The sequence below is a fragment of the Lampetra fluviatilis genome, chromosome 34 (assembly GCF_964198595.1).
Source record: "Lampetra fluviatilis chromosome 34, kcLamFluv1.1, whole genome shotgun sequence".
Taxonomy (NCBI): domain Eukaryota; kingdom Metazoa; phylum Chordata; class Hyperoartia; order Petromyzontiformes; family Petromyzontidae; genus Lampetra; species Lampetra fluviatilis.
In genome coordinates this window covers 10,622,067-10,645,406 of record NC_136308.1, presented here as the reverse complement: position 1 = coordinate 10,645,406, position 23,340 = coordinate 10,622,067, and the positions used below count along the sequence as shown (strand labels likewise).

The 23,340-nt window shown below is 48.2% G+C and overlaps 1 protein-coding gene across 2 annotated transcripts; it reads right to left on the bottom strand.

Annotated features, from left to right (window-relative positions):
- Positions 1-75: 75 nt before the first annotated feature.
- On the bottom strand, positions 76-17,613 carry CFAP100 (cilia and flagella associated protein 100). 2 transcript variants are annotated; one of them, XM_078872507.1, is made up of 14 exons: positions 17,445-17,613; positions 16,243-16,346; positions 13,679-13,892; positions 12,053-12,120; positions 11,584-11,747; positions 10,883-10,963; positions 10,081-10,253; positions 8,875-8,945; positions 7,391-7,542; positions 5,420-5,555; positions 4,650-4,852; positions 3,812-3,905; positions 1,790-1,935; positions 76-213 (listed from the first exon to the last, which is right to left on the bottom strand). In XM_078872507.1, the coding sequence occupies exons 1-13, from the start codon at positions 17,509-17,511 to the stop codon at positions 1,822-1,824; spliced, it is 1,641 nt and encodes a 546-aa protein (XP_078728633.1). In that variant the 5' UTR covers positions 17,512-17,613; the 3' UTR covers positions 76-213; positions 1,790-1,821. The 2 variants fall into 2 exon arrangements, with proteins under 2 accessions (XP_078728633.1, XP_078728632.1); XM_078872506.1 differs by having other exon boundaries at positions 76-1,935.
- Between the last annotated feature and the right edge of the window lie 5,727 nt (positions 17,614-23,340).

The window sequence follows — 23,340 nt, the reverse complement described above, 5'->3', positions numbered from 1 at the left end:
GTGGATGGTGATGATGAGGACTTGGCACACATCATCACTTTTCCTTTCAAAAGCAACATTCAAGATGTCAAATGGTGGTGTCGATAGAGACGCTTTTTTATTTTTCTCGCTACCAGTACACAGTCAACACCGCCGCCTTATAGGGCACGCAGGCAGCTTTGCATGAGTAAGCAAGCACACGTGGGTTGATGGACACACACAGCAGCAGCAGCCCTGTAAAAACGGGGGGGGGCGAGGTTGGAGGGCTGCACAGTCAACGTTAAACACACTTTTGACAAATGTGAAAACGCTGAACGGACAGAGCAACAACATTTTTGCTTGTGTCTAGCCGTGCATTCTACTCGGGTTGTATCGTGAAATCATCTCTAATTCTATCGTGAAATTTGCTGTCGTTTGTAAGGGCGATGTACCAGCAGAGGGCAAACTATTTCAAACACGGCAGCTCTTTGATGTGTTTTTCGGGTTCTATCTTGAAGTTCTATGTTTCAGACCACGTGCTGAGACCTTCAGAAAATGAATTGAGGGCTAAGGTGTTATGTATGCAGTCGCTTGCCCTCTGCTGTTGGATCTGCATGGATTCAAAAGTTCCTGGCACGTGCAACGAAACGTCGGACATCATACCCAACAACAAGCAGTCCAACGCGATAGCTTGACAGCACAACCGCGTAAAACTATGCAGTCGTATTCCGGCACACATCTATGGGTGAGTTGTATACTTATGCATGGCGGTGAAGCAGATGCACACAGGCACATTTTAAGTGGTTATGAACATATTTTGACTTGACGATGATAATCTTTTTTTTATCTCTGCAAGGAATCAAACGCAACGTGTTTGAATTCACAAGTACTTCAGGCAGAGTTATGCAACTCATATTAACTCCGATATTGCTATAAGTTCATGCAAATGATAAGCCCCTAAAAAGTCGTAAACATCCATAATTAGAGGTTTTTGGGTTATATCACGTAAATATATAAATGTGTCGTTAAAACCCGCCACCACCCGACACAGCCAACTAGTAAGGGTTGTCACGCAAACAGAACGTGCCAATTTGTCACTAGTACAGCACACTGGTGTGTTGGAGACAAAAGCCACAACATTTACAATCTGAGTACGACGTTTCGCCAATAGTTACGTCACCAGTAGTTCCTTGCAGAGATTAAAAAAAGATTACGTCACCAGTAATTACTGGCGAAACGTCGTACTCAGATTGTAAATGTTGTGGCTTTGCTCTCCACCACACCGGTGTGCTGTACTAGTGACGAATTGGCACGTTCTGTTTGCGTGACAACCCTTACTAGTTTGCTGTGTCGGGTGGTGGCGGGTTTTAACGACAAATTTATATATTTACGCGATCTAACCCAAACAAACCTCTATTATGGATGATATTGGTCGTGAAAGTCTACGTGTTAAACTAAGTCATTAATATGTATAAGTGGAGTCCATGTATGTAGCGAATAACTTCTGAATGAGAACAAAACACACGAGGTCGCATTGGGACACTTCAATACAAAGGAATGGAATGATGATGACGATATTAATTCAGGAGGGGGGCCCGATGCTTCACCAGGGGGAGGGTTTCAGCCCTTTACAACTCCCCACCCTCCCACTATGGGGCTGATGACACACAGCCAACCACATGTGGCACACAGGCGGCGTTGTGTAGGGCGGTCGCACGACTGCACCAGGCTAGAAGATTCATTATCATCACCAGTAGCGGTCAATCCGATGCTGGATGAAGGCCTCCTTCAAACCTCTCGCGATCGCGCGACGTGAGAGTCCGCCCAGCACCTGCACGCGAGCTGACGTGTCGTCGTGAATCTTCAGCTGAAGAAATAGAGGGCCTCCTCCTGCTCCCTCTCGCTGCTCTCCTGACCGCGCTCCTTGTGGGTGCGGCGCACGGGAGGCTCCGAGCGGAACACCAGCCGGCGCCCCGTCTGTGAACGCCAACGCACGCGGGGTCGCCGATCGCCGGCGTTCCCGCGATATCGTTTTGACATGACAGATAACGCGCGCTATCGAGTTTCACATTGTGATGGTCACCGCGATGCCCTGTTTCCCTCAGCTTTGTAATTGTATATCACAATGTTATCGTCTGCTTTTTTTTTGTCCTGTGATGGAATTTGAATGGAAATAAAAAGTGATTAAAAGTAATTTGACCTCAGCTCACTCACCATAACCCTAATCATTGAAACTTTTAAATCGATATCATGCTTATAATGCACACGTGCTGTCAGAACGCGATAATGTCACAACATCGCCATCCCATCAGATATTCGTATAAGAAAAAAAAAAAGGAGTTTAAAAGTGTAGTGCAATAATTATATTATTAGAACTTTAATATTGTGAACTTTAATCATCGCTGATTCCTAAATATTTTATCAGGAAATGAGAAATGAATGGACAACGATATGACGATATTCTGAACTGTGCGTGTGCATGATGGCAATGGGTTCAGGAATTAAATGCCAATGTTGAGGTCTACGAATCATGAGATGGCTTCAGCAGAGAGAGTTTGTGTAGTTTTGCAATTCCATCTCCTCCGTGGAAGGAGCGCAGACTCCAGTAGTTTACTCTATGTTGCACGGCCACAATAGCATGACTGTGGCTTGTCTTTAAATTTCCACCCATGAAGAAGCTGTGTGCGTCGGCCTGGTGGTGATGTTCTGATGCGGTTGATGGTTACACCACCGGTGTCTATCAAGGAGGAGCAATGTCAAAGCCAGGAGGTGTGCGATGTTTGGTTCTCGAATGAGGTGTTTATTCTGGATGTCCGCTTTGTGCCACTCTGTTCGCAAGGGTTTTTACGGATTTTAGGATGGTGACAGTGTGATCTCAGATGGGGGATCGGGACTTGAGTCAGCAGCGAGGAACATTGTGGAGGTCTTGGTTGATGGGTAGGTGGTTGTCAAAAAATGACGACGATACGTAGCAAAATGGACAATGTGTTATTGTGGTTCTTATATCGTACGATGCATTATCGTACTGCCATACATTGGCAGCCACAGTAGTTACCGGAACAACTTGTGCGATTGTGTACATATGTAGCATAGGCAGCCTACAATGATGCAACGAGGTTAGGGGTGGGGAGATGTTTTACATTTTTGTTCTATTCATCAAGTTTTATCACCAACGTGCTGCAGGTGTCCGGTGACCAAGAATCCATTTCTCTCGTAGACGAGTGTAACCGTTTGTGTGCACGTGTTCAAGCGGGGTGTGTGTACGCGTGGTAATAACCCTCCTATTGGTGGGAATCCTTCCCCTGACACCCCTACAGTATGATACTGGAGTTTGTGAGCGTGTGTATGTGGTAGTTCAGTGTGTGCGGCAGTGTGTGTGTGGTGTGAGTGGCGATTTGTATGTGATGTGTATGCGGTGAGTGTGGTGTGTGTGTGATATGTCCGCATGGTATCTGGTGTGAGTGCGGTGAGTGCAATGTGTGTGTGCTGTGAGTGCGGTGTGTGCAGTATGAGTGCGGCATGAGTGTGTGGTGTGTATGCGGTGTGAGTCTGCTGAGTGTGATGTGTCTGTGTGGTGTGAGTGCGGTGTGAGTGCGGCATGTGTGTGGTGTGTATGCGGTGTGAGTCTGGTGAGTGTGATGTGTCTGTGTGGTGTGAGTGCGATATGTGTGCGGTGTGAGTGTGGTGTGAGTGCGGCATGTGTGTGGTGTGTATGCGGTGTGAGTCTGGTGAGTGTGATGTGTCTGTGTGGTGTGAGTGCGATATGTGTGCGTTGTGAGTGCGGTGTGAGTGCGGCATGTGTGTGGTGTGTATGCGGTGAGTGTGGTGTGTGTCTTCGGTGTCAGCGCGGTACCCGATGTGTGATCTCAGCCTGCGCTCGTTCCAACGCCCGGCGCAATCGCTCCTCCTGGTGCTGCTTCTGCTGCCGGGCCTTCTCCTCCCGCATACTGCAACCACATACCACCACCACCAACAACAACAGCCACCATTCACCACTAAGTAGCGATGACGTCACCTCGGCACTTGTGCCAGGCCAGGTGAACTTTGAGGCTACGTTAAGTATTGAATGCTCACTGAAAGGAGGTCACGGGACAGACACAGGTGCTATGGGTTGACTGACTGAGATGACTAGTAGATGCACCAACTCCACATTACCAGATACAACCACCTAACATTACAATCACATAACACCATGTACAACCACACACCACTCCATATGATCACACTGTCGTACACGATCACAAATAACGTAATTGAACCGATTATTGAGAACATGAGCGATTACATTAATAATCAGATGGCCGGGTGCTACGTACGTAGCATGCATCGGCAGCCGGAAGGGAAAGGAGAATACGAGGAGGAGGAGGAAGAGAGGAAGGGCACCGCGGTGGGGGATGTTAACTACCTCGCCTGGTATGCAGGAGGTCATGGGTTCGATCTCCACCCTGACGCCTGCTGTATATTTGGAGTTTGCATGTTCTCCCCGTGATCGTCTGGATTTTTCTCCGGCTCTCCGGTTTTTCCTTCAATACTTAGAAACGTGCGTTTAGAGTATTTAGCTGCGGTAAATTTCTGCATGATGAGCCATCTCGTTAAGCTATCATTTGTGGCCAGGTCGCTCCTAAAAACGACCTACATAGCTCAGTGGGGCCTTACCTGGTAAAATAGTAACAGTAGGAGTAGAGTCTCACCGCAAGCGTCGCTCCTTGTGCTTGGCGCGCTCGGCACTGTGCACCCGCTCCGGGGGCATCCCCTCCAGCTCCACCAGCAGCTCCTCGAGGCGGTTCTCCACACTCGTGAGCATCTGCAGTGTTCCCAGATTCCCCTCGCTGGTGCCCACACATGCCCGGTACACGGCGCACACCTTGGCGCTGAGTGCCTCCAGCATTTGCTCCTGCGGCGGTCGAAGCGGAGGGCGCGAGCAGAGAGGACGACAATGCGTGGATAGCGGGGCGCGCGGACGGAGGGCAGCACGTACGGACACGAGGACACCATAAAGAGAAGGAAGCAAGGAGACGTGGGAACCTAGACACCGTGACACACGGAAACCAGGACGCTTAAACACTCGGATGCATGGAGACCAGGATGCTTAGACACCAAAGACGCACAGCGGTCAGGAAACAAATAGGTCGGGACACTTAGACACAAGAACATACAGAGACCTGGTCACTTCGACACACAAACATATAAAGACCAAGACACTTTGACACCAGGACACATGGAGACCAGGACACACAGACCCCAGGAAGCTTCGACACAAGAACACAGACACCAAAACACTTCGAAAAAAGGAACATGTACACGGAGACAGGGACACACAGATACTAGGAGACATGGCGACCAACACACAGAGCCACGGGAGTAGTTTGCGATGGTGGAGGTGCGAGGAGAGTGAGTTGGGTGGGGTAGGATGCGTGGTGAGGGTGAGCGAGGGCTTGGGCCAGCGGTCGGGGCTGCCCACCTGTTCTTCCTGGCGGAGCTCGCCGAGGGAGAACACGTTGGCCTGGAGCTCCAGGTCGGACGCCCTCTCCTCCTCGTGAGCGATGGCGGCACGCAGCTCCTGCACTTGGACATCGAGGGTCTCTGTCTCTTTATTCCTGTAACGTCGAGCGTGACCACACAAAGACAAACATCCCCCGTATAGCCTTAACAGACTGTTGGGGCAAGCGCTGTTAGCGAGCACCTATGAAGGTCGCACCTCCGATTATCATGGTTGGCTACGTACAGGGCGAAAGAAGTTCTACATACATAAAAGCCCGACACGGCACACGAGGGGGTGGGTCGCCAACACCATGCCTGGCCGCATTTGTCTTACAAGTGGTGATGATTTCCACATAGCATCAGGTACTCATTTGAGGCTGAGTCAGCCTAGGAGAGACCCAGGACTGGTTCACAGTACTGTGTGATCATACGTAGTGGTGTGTAGTTGTACGTGGTGTTGGATGATTGTAGTGTTGTGTGGTTGTATGTAGTGGTGTGGGATTGTATTTTGTGGTGTGTGGTTCTATGGTGGTGTGTGGTTGCACTGGTGTTGGTCGTGAGCGGGAATCGAACTTGGGATGTGAAGGATGTGATCCCTGACATGCAATACCTCGGCATCTACAAACTAAGCTGTGTCTGCGGCAGTAGTTACATTGGGGAAACTAAGCGACATGTCTCGGACCGTGTTCGTGAACATAAGGCAGATCTGAAACACGGTAGGACCAATACCACGGCCGTGGCTGATCATTGTTTTAATGCGGTGGGCTCACATGAAATTGATTTCTCTAAGATGAAGGTACTTTGCAAACCCACTGGCTATCAACAAAGATTCGTTCATGAAGCCATCTATAAAACAAGACACAGACACAATTCCAACCGAGAAGATGGGTACAAATTGAGCAATCATTGGAAGGACATTATCAACCAGTTTATCACATTAACATCACTAGCCCCGGCCACTTCTTTATAACCCTTGAGCTACACCCATTTCAAACCTTTTAAAACAGTCTGCCTCAGCAGCAGACCATGCTTTCCCACCTGATGACGGACGCTTGTGTTGCGTCCGAAACGTCGTGATTTATTTTATTTTATACCTACGTGACAAAAGAACCAAAGTGTATGGCTATGATGTTCCGATCCTAGCACTTTCCGATGTTAGTTGTTCATTAACAGGTTCACACTAACACAGCTACTTCGCGCGCCACCTTAGAGGTTGTTGCTCTGCAATCTCCCATTAACATGTTAATCTCTCACATTAACATGTTAATCTCTCACATGAACATAGCCACCTCAGCGCGCGCGCCATGGAGGCTGCTCACCGATTTTACATTAACATGCTAATTTTCCCCTGGCAGCCCTTTGATTGGTGGAAAACCAACCACGGTCGTGGTTGCTGCCAACCACATTAGCTGCTGACATTTGGGTTACACCCATTTCAAACCTTTATAAACAGTTTACCTTTAGAAGCTAACCCCCTTTTCCTGATGATGACCGCTTGTGTTGCGATCGAAACGTCGTAGTTTTTTGTTATTTTCTTTTAACCTATCTATGTGACTTCACCGAAAGACCCAAAGAATATCAAACCTCGTCAATATTTGAACAGGTCTTGGGCCTTTCAAGGTCAACTCAGCCTGAAACAAGTACCTGGTGAAGTGTAAACAATGGCCACACCACTTACTTGTGCATCGTTCCAGCCTCAGTAGGTGCAAACTAATTTAACTTGTCCCAGCAGTCTATGTAAGCTATATGGGGGATATTTGTCGGTGCTTTGTGCAGAAGTTTGCATATTTTCTTGCGTGAATTCAGCTCCTATCCGAGTGGCCACCTTCTCATTCTCGACCATGATGCAGAACATGAGTGGCATGTGTTATGCGATCCTGTCCTGGACCTCCCCTGGGTCAACTCAGCCTTAAACGAGTACTCGGTGCTGTATGCAAGCATCTGAACTCACAGCCGCTGGTTCGTGCTGGCGATGTTCTGGCGTGCCTCCTCCAGGGACTGCTCCATGTCCTGGGAGTTCTGGATCAGGGAGAGGTTCTGCTCCTCCAACTCCGTGAACAGGTCCAGCAGCTCCTGGGGGCTGCTGAGCGGCAGCTCAAACTCCTGGGTGAGCAACGGCATCCACATTTAGATATATTTTTTACCACCAGGTAAGGCCCCACTGAGCTATTTAGTTATTTTTCATAAAGCGACCTGGCCACTAATGATAGCTCAATGAAGTGGCTTATCACGTGGACATTTCTAGCAGCCAAATGCTTTAAACACGCTTCTAAATGTGGAGGGAAAAGCCGGAGGACCTGGAGAAAAATCCACACGACCACGGGCAGAACATGCAATCTCCAAATATACAGCAGGTGTCAGGGTCGGGATCGAACCCACAACCTCCTGTATACCAGGCAAGGGAGTTAACATCTCGCCAGGCCGCAGAATGGCCCGGCCAGCGGAGGAGCAATCCAGCTCATGACGATTCTCCAAGACTAAATTGGACGATAAAGGTAAATGAGCAGCCCTGAAATTGCCTACTCATGCCACTGCTGGTGGCAGGGCCTCCACTAGAGGGAAATTTAGATAGCCCCTTCTAAAGGGTATTTGGCCTACTCTTCAACCACACAATACCTGTGGTGTAGCCATTTATAATGGTGGGAGGACAGAGGTGTGGGGTGTTTTCAACTGCTGCACCACAAGAGTGAACCGGTAACCTCTAGAAAAGTAAATTGCTCACTATTACACCATACCAGCATCCATGATTAGTATGGAAGTGAAACAATGGCACGTTCATTCAGGGGCGGCTAAACTGGGGCATATGGGGAGATGACAGCCCTACGCACTTTTACATAGCAACACCCAATCACTAGCCTCTTCCACACAATGAGGGGATTGGCTGTTTCTGATTCGCTCATAGGCCCTGCCCACTCCTCTGATAGCCCCGCCCACTGCACATGTAGCCCCACTCACTCGTCAGGTAGCCCTGCCCACTTGCCAGGTAGCCCCGCCTACTACTCAGGTAGCACCGCCCACTACCTGGGTAGCCCTTCCCACTAACTCAAGTAGCCCCACCCACTGCTCAGAGAGCCCGACCCACTCCAGAGGTAAACCTGCCCACTACTCCGGTAGCCCCATTCACTGCTCAGGTAGCGCCATCCACCACTCAGGTAGCTCCAGCGTTTGCCTGTATCATGAGTCGAGCATGAGGCCAGAACATTTCAGGAAAATACTTTTTAAAACCAGGACTGTTCTGGCCAAACCGGAACACTCGGTACCTTTAACCTGCAGTGAACTAGTCGGTGATCTGTTTAGTGGACTAATAAATAAACGAACTATTTAACTTGTCGGATATCTATTCAGTGATCTGTTCAGTGAACGACTGAGTGAAATGACCAGTGTAAGTGGTGAACTGACCATTGACTTAGCAAGGGATGCAGACGCCTCACTCACCCCCTCACTGTCGTCAGAGTTGTCCTGGGAGGCGTTGGAGCTGCCTCCGTCTCCTTTGCTGTTCTCTGGCTCTGCAGGAATTGCACGCACAATCACCCCCGTGATGCAATCACCAGCGATCATACACACACATCATTGTAGTGCACCCACAATGGTAAATGTTGAATTGGCCATAGTGGTGCACCATCACCACTGCGATTTAGAGCAGGTGGCCAGGAGTTGGCACGACAGAAGTTGGGTTTGTGAACCCCCGTCTGGTGGTGGCGGGTAGGTTGGCCGCCTGAGAGCTGTGCCTCTCTCCTGACCTCCACTTGGGTGGACGTGGCTGTATATTGGTGTTGATGTTGCTGCTGTCCGACACAAACCTTCCCCAAGTATCCCCTCTGCCTCTTTGTTTTACGGGCTTTTCCACCACCTAATTTGTTTTCATTGCTCCCCATAGCTTGACTGAACTGACACACACTTCCTCCTGAACCTTGTCTGACCATTCCTCTGCGTTCTTGCTCCCAATGCCTCCTTTCTTGGTTTGTCGCCAGGGCTGCCCTGGAATGGAATGTGTCAGTGCTACCTTGGCTGTCCCTGAGAATGATTGGTGAATCACCCCGGACCCCACCTCCCTGAGGATGCCTTAGGACTCGTTGGTGCTGCCCTGGCTTTCCGTGGGGATTGTTGGGTGTTGTTGATGCTGGGCCACAGTTGTTTCAGCCTTGGCTGTATGTATGTTGAACTTCTTTTACACCGTACGTAGCCAATCGTGCTAATCGGACGTACGGACTGTCCTGTGGTGTTGCTCTCTTCTTTCACAGGTTTCCCTGGCCTGACCACACCCCAATCCTTTTTACCTTCATGTCATGATCACACTTGTAAACATATTGAGATGCGGTTGTATTTAGATGCTATATAATTGAAATTAGGGCTGTTGTTATCGTCTGTGCAAACTCTTCAGCATTATCCTCACAAACATTCTGGATTTTAAACTGGAACTCCGATTTCCTCCCACGTGAATCCCAACTCTCTTAAAAAACTAAATTGGCAAAACATTACAATGTAACACAACCCTCCAGCAGAACAATCTTCAGACTCCGCTGGGCTTTCCTGCGAACACGAATGTTGAAATAGTGAGAGGCACACACGTGCAGGTCACAGAACAGGGGGGCATAGCGTGAGAGCTCAGGATGGGCGGCCGTCCTATTTGCTGTGTCTCACTGCATGGGGAGGTTCCCTCCGTTTCCACTGCTCCCTCCCCGGGTGCTGTGATCGCTCGTGCCGCCCGCTTGCGCTCGCGCCGCCGCTGGTGCCACTCCGGTGGCGCCAGCCCCTCCAGGAAGCGCTTATACAATCGGTACTCCTGCAGCAGATCCTCCTGCCGTGCGATCTCACTGAACAATGCAACACGAAGCGCGAATCAGCCACGCGCCCGCACAGGAGCATACACACCTCAGACATCGCTCTCTGCAAAGAGGCACCTGCAGTGATATAAGTGACCGAGTTCGTTCAAAATAGAAACAGTGCTGGCAATTTGGAAATATTCCCCTCCAGTACCCAATTTGTGTGGCTCTGATGCTGGCAGTGATGGATTAATATCATTGCAGGCCATATCTAAGTGATAGTCTCGAAGTGATAGGTACTGGCCTAATATTCTCACCGAGTAATTTTGATGCCGCTGGTTGGTTGGAGTAGGTCGCACGTGATGAGCAGCCAGCCATGACGAGAGGTATACTTGATGTAGTGTGCCATGTGCGGAAATATTTTCCGATTTCACTGACACGGAGACACCCGGCTGACATTAAGCTCTTGGTAAGACTCAAGAGACCATGGGCCACGTAACAAAAACGAAGTTGTGGGCTGTGTGAAATGAAGCCACAGAGCCATATGAAATAATGGTGCGGGCCGTGTTAAATGAAGCCGTGGGCCATGGGAAACGAGCCCACAGAGCCATACGTTGCCCACCCCTGGCCGAATACGATGTCGCTGCCAAGCGGCCTGCAGAGCGGAACACAGGCCTCACCTCTTGGCGGACACGATCTGGGCCGTCAGCTTCTTAATCTCAGCCACCTGCTCCATCCGCGCCTTCATCTCCATCTCCGCTCTGGGGCACGGCGCGCCAACGAGCACGCACACAAACCACGCGGCACATCAGCCACCCCGACGTGGGACTTGTTGAGTCACGCTGGGCAATGCTGCAGGTGAGTCTAGCAAGTAACGTGGTGGAAATGTGGTATTGGTAAGGCACTGGTGTGGAGATTGTGCAATGATGGTTCTTGCGCAGTGTGGTACTAGTGAAATAATGGTGCAGTGCTGGTGTGGTAATTGTGTGCTGATGGTGTGGTACTGGTGCAGCGTTGGTGTGATAATGGTGTGATACTACTGTGGCAATGGTGTGATGATGTTGTAGTAATGGTGTGGTGATTGTGTCTTGATTTGCATTGCTATGCTGCTGTAGTATTACCATGGAAATGGTGTGGTGCCGGTGCGTTGTCGGGCCTGCGCCGGTCCTGCGCCAATGCTGCGCCGGTACGGTACCAGTATGGTGCCAGTCAGTGCCGGTGTGGTATCAGCACGATGCCGGTGCTGCGTCAGTACGGTGCCGGTGCAGTTCCAGTGCGGTACCAGTACGGTGCCAGTACGGTACTGGTGCGGTGCCGATGCGGTACCGGTGCAGTACCGGGTGCTGCGCAAGTGCAGTGCCGATGCTGTGCGAACGCTCACACCCTGATGGCCTCCACGGCGCTGCGATCGTTCTGCTTAAGGAACTCATCGAACATGGCCGCGTCGTCCTCCAGAAAGCGCTCCGCTTGCTCAAGCGCTCGCTCCTCGCGCGCTCCCTGCTGCTCCAGGGCGCGCATCTCCTCGCGCTTCACGCTCAGGCCATACTGTGCACGGCACACACAGCATGCGCAGGACGATTCAGCGGGATTTATCAATTAAAAGAGATTTTCGCATTCAGGGTACAGACATTGAATCGTGTATTTTCAGAATCTCTATTTTTACTGGAGGAATCCGATGAGCTATAAAGCTCTTTTGCATAGGATTTCAATGCATGTGTGCACATACGTACATCTTGTTGGGTTCAGGAATAATCGGAATAGTACCAGAAAACGGGCCGGAGCGAGACAGTCTCGTTTGTGTGTGTGAGCGAGAAGTCAGCAGCGGCATGTTGGCCCTTGAACCCCGTTACCTGCACAAGGAACATCTCTCGCTTGCGGGAGACAAATTCAGAGAGCCCCTCTTTCTCCACCTGGCGGTCTGTACGAACACACACGATTACACCAGTCACAACACAATCCCAACTCACAGAGTTAACGTACAACACAAAGATCCCCATATAACCTTTAATAGACTGATGGGGCAAGTGCCGTAAGTACTAACTAGCACCACGCCTGGCTGCCTTAGTCCCCCCAATGCTGATGTTCACTCACTGCACCATGTGCTCATTTAAGGCTGGGTCGATCTAGAGGAGACCCAAGACTGGTTCGAATATCGCTCGCCGACTGATGACACCCACGGCTAGGATGTGAACTCAGTTTGCTGGGTCCGTAGTGCAGTGCACTAACCCCTTCGCCACCTCTACCCACATACACACATGCTGCCAGATATAACATGGGAGGTTGCTGCGACACACAGAGTTTGACCTTGCTGTCCCCAGGTCACACTGCATGTTGTCAAAACACACGAGGCGTGACTTGACACAAGAGAAAAAAAAGACAGGGGGCTCAACATGACAAGGGCGAGGTAAGAATGACCTTACATTGACACGCACGTCAAACAGGCAGCCCAAAAATGTAACAAAAAGAATGATATTGAATAACGAGTAATGCCTAAAGAATGAGGGAAATATGAGAAAGTGGTCAGGCATTCAAAACTATCTACAGAGAAGGGAATTTCCTTGACAGGGTGACCAAGGGAGGATGAGAGAGAGCAAGGTAGAACTAGTTTATTATATTTTTTTACCAGGTAAGGCCCACTGGGCTATATAGCTCTTTTTCAGAAGCGACCTTGTCACATGGAAATATATATCAGCCAAATACTAACGCATGTTTCTAAATGTGGAGGGAAAAACCGGAGGACGCGGAGAAAAATCCACGCGACCACGGAGAGAACATGCAAACTCCAAATATGCAGGTGTCAGGGTCGGGATCGAACCCACAACCTCCTGTATACCCGGCGAGGTAGTTAAGATCTCGCCACCGCGGCGCCCTGCCAACACTGCTGAGATCCTGCATTCAAAGCCGGGTTCCAATCTTCCCTGACTAAACTGGGTTGTAAAGTGTAGCGAGTTCACAATCTCAACTGGGACAACAATGACAGCACACACACAAAAACCCCATCATGTCAAACTTGAAATCTCACTTAATTTGGCATAATTCCAGCTCTGAGATGAAAAATTCGAGAACAAGTCCGGGCACATAACTTTTATATCATCCAAAGTTATGCAATAACTTCCCAGCTATGGTTATCATAAGTGGAAAGCAATATTTTGTTAATCTCGATTAAAAACTCATTTCTTTAGAAATGCTTTTGGTGTTTAGTTTGTTGTTCTTCCCCCGCACTTCCAATTAGCACGGTTGGCTACATGTGGTGCGAAACAAGTTCAACATTCATACATACAGAGGTAGAGTACATAGTGCGTTCACATCACAACTACTACCACTAGAGGCGATACCATTCGCCAAAAAGTTAATACTGTCTACAAACAAACCTAAAAACCAGTAGCGATCCATCAATTGTGACGATTCATACAATTGGGGAAAGGTGAAATGAATAATTTCACGGGCATAAAACATATTCACGGATCGTCACGCACCCCTCGTGAGCGCCAGGGTCCACGCGGGGTCCTTGCCAAGGCTGGAAGCTCCGGGCCTCTTCTGCAGCTTGGACCCCTGCTCAGCATCGTCCCCCTCCTCCTCCCCCGCGTCGTGAAGGGGGTCCCCATGCCGGCTCCGGGCTTGGTTTGCGCGCACGCGGCTCGCGAATGTGCTCTTGTCCTGCACGCGTAGCCCGCGGGCGTTCTCGCGTTCCTGCACGCCATGAGTTCACACAGCCGGGATCGGAGCAGGGTTGTGTTTAGAGACGGGGGTTAAGGGGCAGGGTTAGATTTACGGAGAGGCTTATGGGCAGGTTGAGGTTTTTAGAGATCGGGTTAGGGGCAGGGTTAGGTTTAGAGATAGAATTGGGGACAAGGTTTAGGGCTAGAGACAGGATTAGGGGCAGAGTTAGGGGGAGAGATTGGGTTAGGAGCGGAGGTCGGTTTAGAGATAGAGTTAGGGACAGAGACAAAGTTATGGTTAGAGACAGGGTTCGAATTACGGAAAGGGTCCGGGTTAAAAACAAGGTTAGAGACAGGGTTAGAGATAGGTTAGATTTACCAAACACCCCACCAACCTCCAGCTCCACAAATCCATGCTGACCAACAACCCCTTTGACCAAAACGGCACCAGGAGTCTATCATGCAGTAATACATGATGCTGGTTATTCACAGTTATGGTTAGAGTAAGGGTTAGCTTTAGGCACGCGGTTAAGGTTATGGAAAAGTTGAAATTTGGAAACAAAACTAAACAGGTTTAGAGTTAGGGGGAGATTTAAGGACAGGTCTAAGAATAGAGACGTGCACAGGGTTAAAGACGCGGGGTAGAATGTATCGCGAGGCGAGATGTCCGGTGACGATAGAGTCACGGGCAGATGGCGCAGGACGAAACAGGAGCAAAGATAATGCGTGAGGCATGACGAGTCATTGAACGAACCTAACCACAGCATGTGGGAGACCTTCATCTAGCAGTGGCTTGATTACATGTGACCGTGATGGCCGATGAGGGTGCCGATGGCCGTGGCGTTCACGTGAGCTCTGTTTCTGATGACGGATAACAAACCGTTGAATGGGCAGTTCCATGATTTTCGAACGGAACAATTCAGACCCTGTACTGATGTGGGTAATCGTTTGTGTGATCACGCATTGGCTTTTTTTTACTTTTGGTGTTGGTACGTCAGCAAATTGTGACATTGATTAGCGTAGAAATAAAGTGTCCACCATTGTTGATGAGGGAGAAATGCTCGTAAAATATCACGGTGTCAAACACACTCCAATGAACTGAATATTTCATGCATGCTGGGATGGTGGTGATGGTGCATTCAGATGTGTGTACAACACATGTTAAAACACCGACTCGCTGTATAAATAAATTTTCTCAAACTTCAATCGCCTTCACAATGACACCCTGCATATATTTTCAGGGCCATTTAGAAAACATTGATTGTGCTTCATAATTTGTAAAACTACCCCAACAATCTATGACTATGTAAACCATGCAAAACTAAGTAAACATAATGGACTGTATTTAAACACGTAAGCAAGTTATACTCCACCTCTTGGTGGGTAATACAGTAGAGTATATTGAAAAGCTGTAGTACATACAGTACCGGTGCACTTAACTGCAATATCAATACCTGCCATTCGTCACCACGGCGCCTGTGCCAAGCTAGGTGCACTTTGAGGCCAAGTGTAGTATCGAAGGCTCGCTGACAGGTCACGGGACAGACCCAGGTGGTGCCATGGGTTGATTGACTGAGATGACTGGCAGATGCACCAGCTGTACCCCCTACTGGTGTACAGCAGCCCTTTTTACACGCGCAGAAACAAAAATCACTCCCTTGAAAAAAAAGGGCTGATATAAACCAGTTCAGTGCACTTGTATGCACTACAGATTTTCAACACACTGTTATTACCTGCAAAGAGGTGGAGTTGTTGAAAATACAGTCCATTATGTTCACTTAGTTTTGCATGGTTACGGCTGCTTGATTGGCACGGGTTGGGTCAAGTCAGGTCGGGATGGGTCAGGTCAGATAACCTCATCTGGTTGGGTAAATTACAACCTCATCTGGTTGGGTAAATTACAACCTCATCTGGTCGGGCCATTTATGGTCCCATCCCCATTGGAAAATTTACAATCCCATCCGGTTGGGGTCAATTTACAATTACATTTGGTTGGGGTCAATTTACGATCCCCCCTGGTTGGGGTCAGATTACGATCACATTTGGTTGGGTTCAATTTACGATCCCCTCCAGTTGGGGTCAGGTTGGGGTCAATTTACGATTCCATCCAGTTGGGGTCAACTTACGATCCAGTCCGGTTGGAGTCAATTCACGATCCAATCCAGTTAGAGTCAATTTACGATCAATCCCGGTTGGAGCCATTTTACGATCCAATCCGGTTTGAGTCAATTAACGATACCATCCGGTTGGATTAATTTATGATCACATCCGGTTGGGGTCAATTTACAATCCCATCCGGTTGGGGTCAATTTACGATCCCAATGCGAGCAGGTCATTTACGATCCCATCCTGTTGGGTGAGACACGCGGTGCCATCGTCACCTGGTTCGCGCGTTCCCTCTCGCGAGCCCGCAGCTGCAGGACGTCCACGTCTGCCGGGATTCGGAACGGGTTCCCTCGGGGAGGAGGCGCTCCTGTGCCGCCCGCTACGTAGGCAAACGCACACGGAGACAAAGATCCCCCCCCTCCGTAGAGCCTGTAACAGACTGCTCGGGCAAGTGCTGTCAGCGAGCAGCAGCTATGAAGGGGGGTATGGTACGCATGGCCAGCACCACCTCGCCCAATCGCCTTTGTCTGTTGTCCCAGAGGCAATGATTTTACACACCGCACCAGGTACTCATTTGAGGCTGAGTCAACCTAGGAGATGCCCAGGACCGATTAAAATAATCGTCACTGGTGGTAGCCGTGTTTGTAGCGCAGCGCGCTAACCGCTACCGCTCCCCACAATATGCACACACGCGCGGGCACACGCGTATACAAGCAGGGCTTCATTTCAGCCGGAGCTGTCCGGGGCTGACCTCCGGAAAATATTTCCACCCCTTGACCTGCAACCTAATGAACTTTTGACGAGTGGCAGATCAGAGGGGCGGGGGAGGTCCGGGGGGACAATGACCAATCACCATGGGCCATGGTCAGAATCAGAACATCGATTTATGACTCTCTGTGTGAGTCTATGGGTCTCTGTGTGAGTCTATGGGTCTCTGTGTGAGTCTATGTGTCTCTGTGTGAGTCTATGTGTCTCTGTGTGAGTCTAGGTCTCTGTATGAGTCTATGTGTCTCTGTGTGAGTCTATGGGTCTCTGTGTGAGTCTATGGGTCTCTGTGTGAGTCTATGAGTCTCTGTGTGAGTCTATGGTACTCTGTGTGAGTCTATGGTACTCTGTGTGAGTCTATGGTGCTCTGTGTGAGTCTATGTATTTCGATTTAAAGCTTTCGTGACTGCAGGGATTCATATTATTGGTTCTTTCGGTAAAGTCACGTAGAAAGGACATAATAAAATAATAATAAACCGTTTTTATTTTTATTATTTGATTCTTTTTCTTCTACGTGACTTTACCGAAAGAACCAAGATTATGAGTCTATGTATGTTGAACTTCTTTCGCACCGCACGTAGCCAACCGTGCTACTCGGTGGTGCTGGGAAGGACAACAAAATTAAACACAAAAAGGAGTTATTTTAATGATTTTCTGTACCACCACTTGATGGCCACGGTGCGGCCGCTGATGTTCGGTATTCGTCAATTACCTTTCACCCGCACCGCTCCATCCTTCTCACCCGGAGCGGAGCGACGTGAGGGGCGGCCTGAAGACATGAGGCGACGAGGCCACGGGCCGTGACGAAAAGAGACGAGGTGATGGAGGATGTGATGAGAGAGGATGTGATGGTGGTGAGAGACGGGGTGATGGTGGTGGTGGTGGTGGTGAGAAAAGAGGTGATGGTGGTGGTGGTGAGAGAAGAGGTGATGGTGGTGGTGAGAGAAGAGGTGATGGAGGATGTGATGAGAGACGAGGTGATGGTGGTGGTGGTGGTGAGAGACGAGGTGATGGAGGAGCTGCTGGTGATGATGATGGATGCAGCGCTGTCACGCGGCGTCAACACGCGGTTGTCCAGGCAACGCGACTAATAACGCGGTCTCTGATTGGCCGAGGTGAACGCCTTGCGGAGTAAAGCGAAAACTGATTGGGTGTTGCGACGGCGTCGCCACGTAAACAATACGACAAGCGACGAGGGGCACGCACCACGTGTTTCGCGTTTTGAAATCGCGCTCAGCCACTTGGCGGTGTTGTCAGAATCTGTGTTTAATATACCGCAGGAGGAATCCTGATGAGCTGTAAAGCTCTTGTTCACAGATGTTCCAGTGGGGGCCACGGGATCAGAACGGTACAACAACAAACAGTACAAACACACGACAGGAGTTGTATTATTCGACAGGTAAAAACTAATCGGATTCCTCCAGGATAAATTATTATTCCGATTTTGAGCTAGGCAACCCTCAACTCGAGGTACTGTGGGTGTCGTGGCTGTCCAGATACCCCTCCCCCAACAGGTTACAAATGGATGAGACAACACTTGCGCCCCTGGTCACCAGAAAAATTACAAAGATCCCCCCTGAAGTATACACAGGTTGTTGGGTCAAGTGCCGTGAGCGAGCAACCTGGTCTGCACACACACATCACACACAATCACAGTTAACACACACACACACAGACCACAATCACAGATAGCACACACACAGACCACAATCACAGATAGCACACACACAGACCACAATCACAGATAGCACACACACATCACACACAATCACAGCACACACAATCACAGTTAACACACACACAGCACACACAATCACAGTTAACACACACACAGCACACACAATCACAGTTAACACACACAGCACACACAATCACAGTTAGCACACACACAGCACACACAATCACAGTTAGCACACACACAGCACACACAATCACAGTTAACACACACACAATCACAGTTAACACACACACAGCACACACAATCACAGTTAACACACACACAGCACACACAATCACAATTAACACACACACATCACACACAATCACAGTTAACACACACACAGCACACACAATCACAGTTAGCACACACACACAGACCACAATCACAGATAGCACACACACAGACCACAATCACAGTTAACACACACACATCACACACAATCACAGCACACACACACGGCACACACAATCACAGTTAACACACACACAGCACACACAATCACAGCACACACACACGGCACACACAATCACAGTTAGCACACACACAGCACACACAATCACAGTTAACACACACACAATCACAGTTAACACACACACAGCACACACAATCACAGCACACACACACGGCACACACAATCACAGATAGCACACACACAGACCACAATCACAGATAGCACACACACAGACCACAATCACAGTTAACACACACACATCACACACAATCACAGCACACACACACGGCACACACAATCACAGTTAACACACACACAGCACACACAATCACAGTTAACACACACAGCACACACAATCACAGTTAGCACACACACAGCACACACAATCACAGTTAACACACACACAATCACAGTTAACACACACACAGCACACACAATCACAGTTAACACACACACAGCACACACAATCACAATTAACACACACACATCACACACAATCACAGTTAACACACACACAGCACACACAATCACAGTTAGCACACACACGCAGACACAATCGCAGTTAGCACACACACAGCACACACAATCACAGTTAACACACACACAGCACACGCAATCACAGTTAACACACACACAGACCACACAATCACAGTTAACACACAGCACACACAATCACAGTTAACACACACACAGCACACACAATCACAGTTAACACACACACAGCACACACAATCACAGTTAGCACACACACAGCACACACAATCACAGTTAACACACACACAGCACACACAATCACAGTTAGCACACACACAGCACACACAATCACAGTTAGCACACACACAGCACACACAATCACAATTAACACACACACACAGCACACACAATCACAGTTAGCACACACACAGCACACACAATCACAATTAACACACACACAGCACACACAATCACAATTAACACACACACAGCACACACAATCACAGTTAACACACACAGCACACACAATCACAGTTAGCACACACACAGCACACACAATCACAGTTAACACACACACACAGCACACACAATCACAGTTAACACACACAGCACACACAATCACAGTTAACACACACAGCAGACACAATCACAGTTAACACACACACAGCACACACAATCACAGTTAACACACACAGCAGACACAATCACAGTTAACACACACACAGCACACACAATCACAGTTAACACACACACAGACCACACAATCACAGTTAGCACACACACAGACCACACAATCACAGTTAACACACACACAGCACACATAATCACAGTTAGCACACACACAGCACACACAGTCACGGTTAACACATACACAGCACACACAATCACAGTTAACACACACACAGCACACACAATCACAGTGAGCACACACACATCACACACAATCACAGTTAACACACACACATCACACACACTCATAGTTACTGCACACACAGCAGACACAATCACAGTTAACACACACACAGCACACACAATCACAGTTAGCACACACACAGCACACACAATCACAGCACACACAATCACAGTTAGCACACACACAGCACACACAATCACAGTCAGCACACACACAGCACACACAATCACAGTTAACACACACACAGCACACACAATCACAGTGAGCACACACAATCACAGTTAACACACACACAGCACACACAATCACAGTTAACACACACACAGCACACACAATCACAGTTAACACACACACAGCACACACAATCACAGTTAACACAAACACAGCACACACAATCACAGTTAACACACACACAGCACACACAATCACAGTTAACACACACACAGCACACACAATCACAGTTAGCACACACAATCACAGTTAACACACACACAGCACACACAATCACAGTTAACACACACACAGCACACACAATCACAATTAACACACACACAGCACACACAATCACAGTTAACACACACACAGCACACACAATCACAGTTAACACACACACAGCACACACAATCACAGTTAGCACACACACAGCACACACAATCACAGTTAGCACACACACAGCACACACAATCACAATTAACACACACACACAGCACACACAATCACAGTTAACACACACACATCACACACAATCACAGTTAACACACACACATCACACACAATCACAGTTAACACACACACACATCACACACAATCACAGTTAACACACACACAGCACACACAATCACAGTTAACACACACAATCACAGTTAACACACACACAACACACACAATCACAGTTAACACACACACAACACACACAATCACAGTTAGCACACACACAGCACACACAATCATAGTTACTGCACACACAGCACACACAATCACAGTTAACACACACACAGCACACACAATCACAGTTAACACACACACAGCACACACAATCACAGTTAACACACACACAGCACACACAATCACAGTTAGCACACACAATCACAGTTAACACACACACAGCACACACAATCACAGTTAACACACACACAGCACACACAATCACAATTAACACACACACAGCACACACAATCACAGTTAACACACACACAGCACACACAATCACAGTTAACACACACACAGCACACACAATCACAGTTAGCACACACACAGCACACACAATCACAGTTAGCACACACACAGCACACACAATCACAATTAACACACACACACAGCAGACACAATCACAGTTAACACACACACATCACACACAATCACAGTTAACACACATCACACACAATCACAGTTAACACACACACATCACACACAATCACAGTTAACACACACACAGCACACACAATCACAGTTAACACACACACATCACACACAATCACAGTTAACACACATCACACACAATCACAGTTAACACACACACATCACACACAATCACAGTTAACACACACACATCACACACAATCACAGTTAACACACACACATCACACACAATCACAGTTAGCACACACACAGCACACACAATCATAGTTACTGCACACACAGCAGACACAATCACAGTTAACACACACACAGCACACACAATCACAGTTAGCACACACACAGCACACACAATCACAGCACACACAATCACAGTGAGCACACACACAGACCACAATCACAGTTAACACACACGCACAATTCAGTCAGGAAGCATATATTCACAGCAAAAACACGCAATCGCAATATACACATTCAGAAAGCACACATGCAGTAGTTACCACACACACACATCCATAAAAGTAATAGCTTTGCATAAATAGAAAGCTGTGTATTAAATTAAATGTGAAGCTGAATGCGCTTACCTTTCCCACGGGGCACGTTTTTAGTAATATTGCATCTGTCATAAAAAGGAGTAACCGCCAGGAATTGTAAGTAGAACATTGTCCAACTTCCAAAAGCACTCGACAAATTCGTCAGTAGGCATCGTTTCGGGAAATGGCCCTTCATGGCACGCAACATTTCAAAGCGTGGCTGTGCCCCTGCGCTGTGAGATGAAGCGGTGATGTTGATCTCGGGTGGCTGCAGGTTTCAATGGAAATATTCCATTTATTGGCACGGCACGAGCAGCTACGAACATTGCGATATGTATACTAGATGTGGTGTGCTGGTTTCAGAAGTATTTTTAAATCCTTTATATTAAGTTCACTTGCTTGCTTGCTTGCGCGCTTACGACCGTGCAAATCTTTTGGTCGTTTTTTAACCCACTTCCCGTGATCCAATCGAGCTGACATTTTGCACAGACTCGTTGTGCGTGACAATTTATTTTCGTGAAATTTTTTTTCCAAAATTTAACACTTTTTAGGAAAAAATTAATTATATTTAACTACCAATTGCTTAATGGTGGCAGGCAATCATGTCACCCATAGGTGGCAGGCATCTCAAGCCAGAGGACGAGAGGACTCTAGCCGCCACGCATATAAAGGATTTATAGTGAAAAACTTTGTTTTTACGGGTTAATTTTTTCCGGGTCGTGGTGGCAAGATGTTAACTCCCTCGCCTGGAATACAGGAGGTCGTGGAATCGATTGTCCATTTGGAATTTGCATGTTCTCTCTCCCAGCCGTCTTGTGGATTTTTCTTTGCGTTCTCCGGTTTTTCACTCCACATTTAGAAACATGTGTTTAGAGTATTTGGCTGCTATATATTTTTACATGATCAGCCACTTCATTGGGCTACAATTTGTGGCCAGGTCGCTTCTGAAAAATAACTATGTAGCTCAATGGGCCTTACCTGGTAAAATAATAATAGTTTATAGTTTAGTTTGGTGTGGACTCGAGGACACTTGAAGGGCTCTTCGAGGCAGTTCTGTGATATCCTCTTCCATGGTCCATTCTCTAATCGATGCATGGGCCTTGCCATTTGCAACTTGAACATGTACAATGTTTTTGGATTTTTCTGTTCGTGTTGTTCGCT

Coding starts and splice junctions, on each gene's coding strand:
- CFAP100 (XM_078872506.1), bottom strand. CDS start 17,511: ATGTCTTCAGGCCGCCCCTCACGTCGCTCCGCTCCGGGTGAGAAGGAT. Junction 13,893..16,242: donor AGAGGGAACGCGCGAACCAG/GTGACGATGGCA, acceptor CATGGCGTGCAG/GAACGCGAGAACGCCCGCGG. Junction 10,254..10,882: donor CAGATCGTGTCCGCCAAGAG/GTGAGGCCTGTG, acceptor TGCATTGTTCAG/TGAGATCGCACGGCAGGAGG.